Source organism: Saccoglossus kowalevskii, chromosome 1 (assembly GCF_978046115.1).
Source record: "Saccoglossus kowalevskii chromosome 1, keSacKowa6.1, whole genome shotgun sequence".
Classification (NCBI taxonomy): Eukaryota; Metazoa; Hemichordata; class Enteropneusta; family Harrimaniidae; genus Saccoglossus; species Saccoglossus kowalevskii.
Window position 1 is genome coordinate 16282103 of NC_140641.1, and position 8118 is coordinate 16290220.

Genomic DNA, 8118 nt, shown 5'->3' on the forward strand with positions numbered 1-8118 from the left:
ACGAAATACTAAGTCCGTTCGGTCAAGCAATAACACTCATCTTAGTTTCAAATGTTTACATGTAAATGTGATGGCATGTATCATTTTGTGATTATTGTTGCATCATTATTTCTTTATTTGTACATTATTTACATATTATTATTTGACAATTTCACTTTGTTTCAAAATGTCATAACCTCATCATTTACCATTATTAGGTTACTATATCATCATTTCAACATTTCTACATAAATTTGTTCGTGTTTTCAACATATATTATTGATTGACCATGTTTACATTATTCACAGTTGCTTTTATTTGAACATTTCACCCCATTTCAACATGTTACACGTCAATATTTGCTCATTTTACTCGATTTTAGCTTTTTTTGTGTTATTATTTGATAAAGCCTTCACTGTTTCCTACATTGTCTGACCATATTCATATTACTATAGCATATCATTTTATTATTTGACAATGATTGCGGGATTTTATGACATTATTGCAACATGACGCTAATTAATTCTTATTAAATTACACACCCGGGTTTTAGTTTTATAATTCGAAATTTAGCGATATTATATAATTGTTAAAGTAGTAACATTAACATATTCAGACACTGGTGGATTGGCAAGTAATTTCCCATGGAGATGGAACGCGACTATTTTAGTGAGTCTTCTAGCATTTTAGATTTTTTTTAAATGACGGTAAGTGAAAGTGGTACAGAAGTCATAAGAAAGATCCATGACGATATATTTTTGTATATTGATACACCTTAGACTATGATCTATCGTGAACTATACACACTGTTCTAGTGGCACACAGTTGAGTATTGATTCGATGAAACAATGGAACTCTCCAATACACACGTGAACTGGTTGATTATTTTCACACAAGAACAATCACTGCGCATGAGTATTAGAGGTTTTGTGTTTTAAGAAATACTGTTGTATGTCTTGCAGACGCAACATTTTTTTATGATAACGTATAAACCGATTTGTCTACAGTATGTACCATCAAAGAGAAATAATAACAAGAATACGTTTTCGTCCATATTGCATTATAAACATATCATTGGCATAGGCCATGGTGGGTACCCTCACTATTGAATGATGTGCGCTTATCACTCTGACGTTAACTTGTATATATGAATTTGAAAATATAAATAACAAATAAATAAGAAATATAGAGTAAATTTGAAAAAAATGTAAAGAAAACAGCATAAATGTTCACAGTCTAATGGATTGAACTGCAACAAATCTAAATGTATGAACAAGCGTTGCAAATGTCTCTTAAGTGATAGTGGACCACTATGTAAATGTCCACAAACTGAAATCAAACCTAGTCACCCCAACATTATAAAATACATCATCACATGAATCTATTAGCTTTGGATGAGACAGAGACAAAATTCAAGTTTTAAGAAACATATTTTGCAAGATACTAGAGCAGTCATCATTGATGGTGTCACATAATCCCGACAGTCTGTACATAATCTAGTCGAATTTGGGAAACTCGGCGACCAAGACTGATGTCGAGACAACTATTGGAGTTCACAACTGTAAATCCATATCAAATTCAATTAAAAATAAAAATGGTTTTATTTTCCAAAGGAAAAACTTTACTTTGAAAAAGTACTAAATTTGAATAGAATCAAATCAGGACATGAAATGTAAGAACAATGATATTCATTTGTTTATCAGCATAAATACATTACTCAGTTGTTTTTAAATCAATGCTTCAAATAACTCTGTTGTAGGATGATGCTCCACAATTTATCTATGTTAACACTGCACTGACTCCCATCTACGGTATGCATATTGATGCACAAAAACAGCATTTGAACATAAAATCTCTTATATCACTCAAACTACCAAGCGTCACTGTCCGATGTTATTGCATAGATGTGCATAGAATTTGCAAAAAAAGGTGATTTCGAAATCAATTTTTTTGAAGATAATCTAATCTTATGAAACTCACAATATTCTAATACTGGCTTGTAGACCAAATCCAATGTCGTTTTAGAGATGAATTGTATTGAAATAGGGAAATCCATCCGTTTTAACCAAATACTGTATGTAAATACACAGGGGCTAGCATTTTTACAATAATTAATTACAAACAATAATTGCTCTAAAACTCGCAGAATGTAATAATTAACATAATTGATATTTCCTAGTTTGAGTGTTTATACGGACGTGGTCTTTAGAAAATGAACCTAGTTATAGTGAGGAAGTTTAGAACTATTTTTGGGACAGACAGAATAAAAACATAATGTTTGGGGGTACCTCCTTGCGTTTGTTGCATTGACTTTTGCTTAGAAGCACATTTTTGTATGGCGCATACAGTTTAAGGATGTTTTCAGCTTTTCTCGTAATTTTAATAAAACATTACCATAACTCTTTTAGAACAGTATCAGTACTCTTTCATATCATACATATTGCACACAGTAAAACATCATTGGTTCTCAATTTACATTTTTGTATCACATTTCTAATACTATTTGAAAGTTTGTTGCATGAACAAACTCTATGCGATGTTGTATGAGAAATATTACAAGAACTGACAATAAATGCAAAACTACGGAAGTATACAATCCCAGATGACACAATTTATTGTAGTCATATTCCAATAACTACCCGACATTTTCCAAAGTCCACGTATATCCTGGAAACTTGGTCCGTGATTCACGTCTATAAAATGTCGTTAGGTGACAACATTTATAAAATCATTCGTGCTTATCTTATTCGAAAGTAGATCTGACAGGGTATAATTACAAGGTACATAATGATATAATTTTCATATTTGTGCTTCCTAAAAACGGTCAGGAGCCTGGAGAAATGTCAACATTTACTTGAATACTATTGTGAGAATTCAATGTGTAGTCTAACGAAATCAACACCTATGCATTTTTGCGCTGTCAAACATGACGAGTGACTCAGGTGACTGACCTTCATTGACCTTTGACGATTGTTCCACACTGTCCCGGGAGCACATATGCAGTATTCGCCATATAGGCTGCGTTTTCCAGACTCATGGCTGACATATCTGTTTCTCCGGAAGTCAACAAGCACGCACTACGTGGATGGTCCGCACAAAGGAAGAAAGATATCAGAAACGACGGGTATAAAACATGGAAGGAATTCAGCCAAGAGACTAGCCTAGCGGGAGTGAAATTTGTCGGCGATGACTCCACAATTTATTCTCGACGGTAGGTATGCAATAACGAATCGATGTCATTTATTCCGATACTTTTCTCGGGTCGCTCTAACGATTCAAATTAGTGTCTGACTAATTGACTAATTCTCAAGGTAAATTAGGCATAACACCAGTGGTTATACGATGAGTGTTTTTGAACATGTACCATTATACGTCATTCGACACAATGCTACGTATTCATTCAAACGACAACGGCCATTGTTAAAGTACAGACTTTCATAGCTTTTATTTGCTGTTATACTCACTCCCTGGTGTGTACATGGTGTGAAACGAAACGGATTGTAATAATATCAAATCAATTTAATAAGTCAATATAAAACGTGTCTCTGTTCTTTTTTTGAATAAACGTGAAATGAACAGGTACACATATTGTGTTTCATCACGTTAGTTGATTGACGGTCCAATCTTCTAATTGCATTATTGCATTGTGAATTAGATGTATGTTCGAATCAATGTCATAGTTACCATTCAATTTGATTTCATGCGCACTTTCATTAATTAATTGTTCTTCATATGGGGTCGCCTCACTCTCTTTCTGAGTGAAGACAGCGATACTAACATCGTAAAATGTTCCACCTTAACAAGTTTCCCTTGTTATGCAGCACGCATAACATGGAGTATTAAATATGCAATCTTTTGAGATAAAACATTGCGTTATTAAGCACGTGTTGCATGTCCAAGACGGCACTATTATACGTATCGAGGGGTGGGATTAGACTAGTGAGTGGTGAGATTAGATACTAGTGCCCGAATAAGGCAATGAATTATGTGTTTTATAACACATCACTTATCCACACTGCACGCCATCACCCGCTCATACTGCAGCGCAATGATGTGAATGATCTCTGTCTTTGGAATAATAAACATTTTATTTCATAATATTTTGTATATGTTAACAGTGTGTTGACATTTATTTGAAAACTCAAATCAGTATATATTAGTATTTTACTGTGTCAGACTTGTTGTGGATATTAACTACACAACTATGAAAGTTTATAGTTTATAGTTTTGATGCTACATTTGATATATTGATAGGATACATCAACAGACACAACGGGCTCGTTGCTGCTGTGGTAATTATTCAAGTTGTCAGCATGTCTATTCCGAATGATACGTATTTCAGTCACGAGCTATCAATTAGAGTGTCAAAATGCGACTTGGTATACTTCGAAAATTTTTCCGGCCACGATTGCATAGATACATCATAATATTCAAAAATAACTTATTTTGTTTGTAGTCCGCTAGGATTTGAAATATCAAGTGCAGACGGTGACATGCTTTTCAACATGTCGCCCTTCGTTATCGGCTCGTTGTGCAGTACGGAAACTTTCTCCTCGGCTTGTACCTTCACGAGAATAGCAGAAAATACCTACTTTCATTGCGTATAATATCGACGCCGTTTCTTTTTTTAAGTGCCGCTGCATGCCATATCTGATCATTGTAATCGACTACATGAGTATAGGTGCCTGTTGCTTTGTCTCAGCCTGGCGTAGAAATGCCGAAAGAACGAACACAAGTCGTCTGCTGTCTTCTTCTCCACGTCGGTTGTCAAGGTACTGATTTTTTCACAAAACGATATAAAGAAGTTACAGACGCAGATGGGAGACGTCTTCCTGGGGCACAAGTTGATGTGCTCGTTTCCCATTGGAGCAAGTAATTTCCCTGGCGTTAATATGGTAATATAGTCAACGTCACGTGACACAGTTTCGAGCAACCAGAGAACAGTATGTGCGTGTGATGTATTTTGATCTAAATTATGAAGCCTGCATATCTCAACATTTCTTTCTTAGTATTTTACTCTAAGAACATTCAAAATCGTGCTGTTTTGACGAAGGATTATCGATCAGCACTCCCGTAAAAAACATATTCACGTTCTTGTTTTGTTTTAGTGTAGGTACACTATTGGTTTCATATTTAACATCAAGATTTCATGTTCCGATCCAATTGATATGTGTTCTGGGTATACACTAGAATATACATACAACAGTAGATATCATGACGTGTCAATGTGTTACAGAATTATATGGTTGTTGATTGTCTTGGCGGGTGCCGCTGGTTTTGTTTACCAAGTGTACCGGATGGTAGATACATTCGCTGAAATGCCAGTGACGGTCAACTATCGATATACATACCCAGAGTATCAGAGAAGCTTCCCTGCAATCACGTTGTGTAACAATAACCTATTCAGGTAATACTTCCACAGTTCTATGTGTACTACAAAACTATCGATTCATACCATAACAGTACCAGATAAGCTTCCATTTATTCACACTGTTACACAGTAACTTATATACCCACAAATTATGTTAAACGACGGAATATATTCACTGACACTACCGCAGTTTCTGTCGATATTGACCAGACATAGTGTTACTGTATGTTTGCCTGTGTCGTATTTCTGTGCAGAATTTCACCTTTTTTTTTATAAATTGTATCATACCAATCATTGAGCGTGTATTGAGCTTGGTATTAATCTATCATTTCAAATCGATTGTGTTGATTCCGAAATATATCCAATATATACTTTCTGAATTGTTTATTATCCAAATATGAATGTGTCAATATTCCATCTTAATAAAGAATCAGTTGAAACAATATTGATTGTTGGATGTGCATTAGAGTTATGGCACGTTGAAAATCGCAATGAGAACATCGTTTGGTGAACACAACACAGCAGTTATTGTAACTCGATATCGTTATGACGCTGGATTGAATCTCGCCACTTCCAAAAAATACTACGTTTCACCACAGTTTTATGGAATTTAATATTTACACACTACATTCTCTCTGAAATTGTGTTTCAGTTACGTGAGCATGGAGAAATACTATGGAACTTTGGGAATCACCAGGTACCTATTTCTACTGTTCTCCTTCATTCCATCAAAGGGACTCGAGGAAATGGCTGGTTTTATACCGATAGAGGAAGTACCAGAGGATTTCGGCGATAATCTGACGGCATTCGAGTACATGGATATGCATAACCACGATATTAAAGACATGTTGATTAGGTAAGACTGAAGAGTTTGAGAAGGTCACATATGGGACGTAATGATCACAACATATTCAGCCCCCTGTTCGGACGAAGTCTGGTGGGGTACATATAAATTTGACCCTTGTGTGTGTGTGTGTGGACATATTTGCACCACATGGATACATCATGGGAGACATATGTATATGTATTGTGGCCAGAGTCAAGATAGCCAAATTACGGTCATTTTAGCGAATTCCTGTCATTCCGAGGCCAGATCTCGGACGAGTACGGGCGGATTTATCTTTCAAACTTGGTAAATATAGAGGGCATTATTGGACCTCAATGCACAAACTTGATTACACCATAGCTTGAATGCCCTACTGATGACCTTTTATTCATAACGTCGTACTGATGACCTTTCATTCATAATGCCCTACTGGTGACCTTTTATTTATAGTGCCCTACTGGTGACCTTATTTTCATAATATCCTACTGATGACCTTTTATTCATAATGCCGTATTGATGACCTTTTATTCATAATACCCTACTGATGACCTTTAATTGATAATGCACTACTGATGACATTTCTTCCATCATAATACATCGCTAATGATCAGCTGTGATTTTGGTGGGATATACTGCGATGCCCACAACTTTACTAGCACAGTAACAAATGGTGGAATATGTTACACATTCAATGGAGGTCAAGGAAATGAAGACTTATTAAAATTAACCGGCACAGGTATAGATTTCAATGGTCATCGTATTCTGACTGGTTCATGCAGGCAGATTGTAATTTTTTCATCATGACTGACGTCACAAAATATGCCATGACCTCAATATGTTGGTGGATTTACACACTGCTTTTTTGTATTCCTAAAAATTCAAATACTTCTGGTGGTTTAAGATGTCAGCTAAACGCGTATATGACAGTACAGCACATATATTTAAGAGGTCTTGTCAAATTCTACAAACTTCAACTTCTCTACACACTGAAATGTGTTTCTGGTGGCGATTTGCCACAGATTGTAAAAAAGGTTTTAATGACTTCGAAATTTAATAATTACGTTGCCGATACATCCTTGAAACCATAAATACAATAATGGCTCCAAAATAACTGTATTTCCCAATTACAATAAGGTAAACAGTAATCGTTTTCGTGAAGGTGCACGTTTATAAAACAAGTCAGGGTGCTCTTGAATATGTGCACAAAAACTACGATCACTGCGTTAGTTTTCATTCTTTAAAAGCTGCGAATTAAAAATGAACAGTATTTATTATACATGAACAGCAATTTTCATTTGTTCCTTGCATAGATCGTGGAACAAATGAAAATTACTGCACACGTTAAATAAATCTAATATTGTATGGTCATTCTTTCATGATATATATATATATATATTTACAATAGGTCTAACCCATGGGCTGAATATCGTCTTAGATGCCAATAAAAACGACTATCTCGCTCCCAGTGATACTGTAGGATTTCAATTTGCTGTACATGACCAAAAGGATATACCCAATATTCGGGACAAAGGGATAGGAATACCGACCGGCATGCATTCGCGAATCGCTTTGTCTACAACGGCCGTAAGTCCATACACATTATTTAAACATTGGAAGTGTTTATGACCATTGTTATAACAAATATAGTTTTTAGTGGAGGATTAATGGAGGTTTATGGAGACGAAATATAGCATTTGCGATTTACATCATATTTAAGAAGACAAACACATGCTATAAACAATCCAGAGAAATCATTTTAGCTTTGGTTATTTAATCTGTAAATGTACGCGAATTTTACAAAGCATATCATCCAATTTTTCATTATATACACTAGCATGTCAGTTATCTTAACAAAAATTTGGTACATTACAGTCCAAATAGTTATTATGTCAATGACCATTCAACAATTTCGATACATCACATAAGCCAATGTTTAGTTTGT

General features: G+C 35.1%; 1 protein-coding gene across 1 annotated transcript; it reads left to right on the plus strand.

Annotated features, from left to right (window-relative positions):
- Nucleotides 1-4693: 4693 nt before the first annotated feature.
- Nucleotides 4694-6526, plus strand: LOC146750390 (uncharacterized). The gene is made up of 3 exons (XM_085496507.1): nucleotides 4694-4851; nucleotides 5216-5386; nucleotides 6003-6526. Exons 1-3 carry the CDS (start codon nucleotides 4694-4696, stop codon nucleotides 6208-6210), a joined length of 537 nt encoding a protein of 178 aa, XP_085352633.1. The 3' UTR covers nucleotides 6211-6526.
- The last annotated feature ends 1592 nt before the right edge of the window (nucleotides 6527-8118 follow it).

What these genes read in the sequence shown, in the direction of transcription:
- LOC146750390 (XM_085496507.1), top strand. Translation starts at nt 4,694, where the DNA reads ATGCCGAAAGAACGAACACAAGTCGTCTGCTGTCTTCTTCTCCACGTC. An exon ending in CTCGTTTCCCATTGGAGCAA is followed by an intron (nt 4,852 to 5,215) that starts GTAATTTCCCTG and finishes AATGTGTTACAG; the next exon opens with AATTATATGGTTGTTGATTG. An exon ending in TGTAACAATAACCTATTCAG is followed by an intron (nt 5,387 to 6,002) that starts GTAATACTTCCA and finishes ATTGTGTTTCAG; the next exon opens with TTACGTGAGCATGGAGAAAT.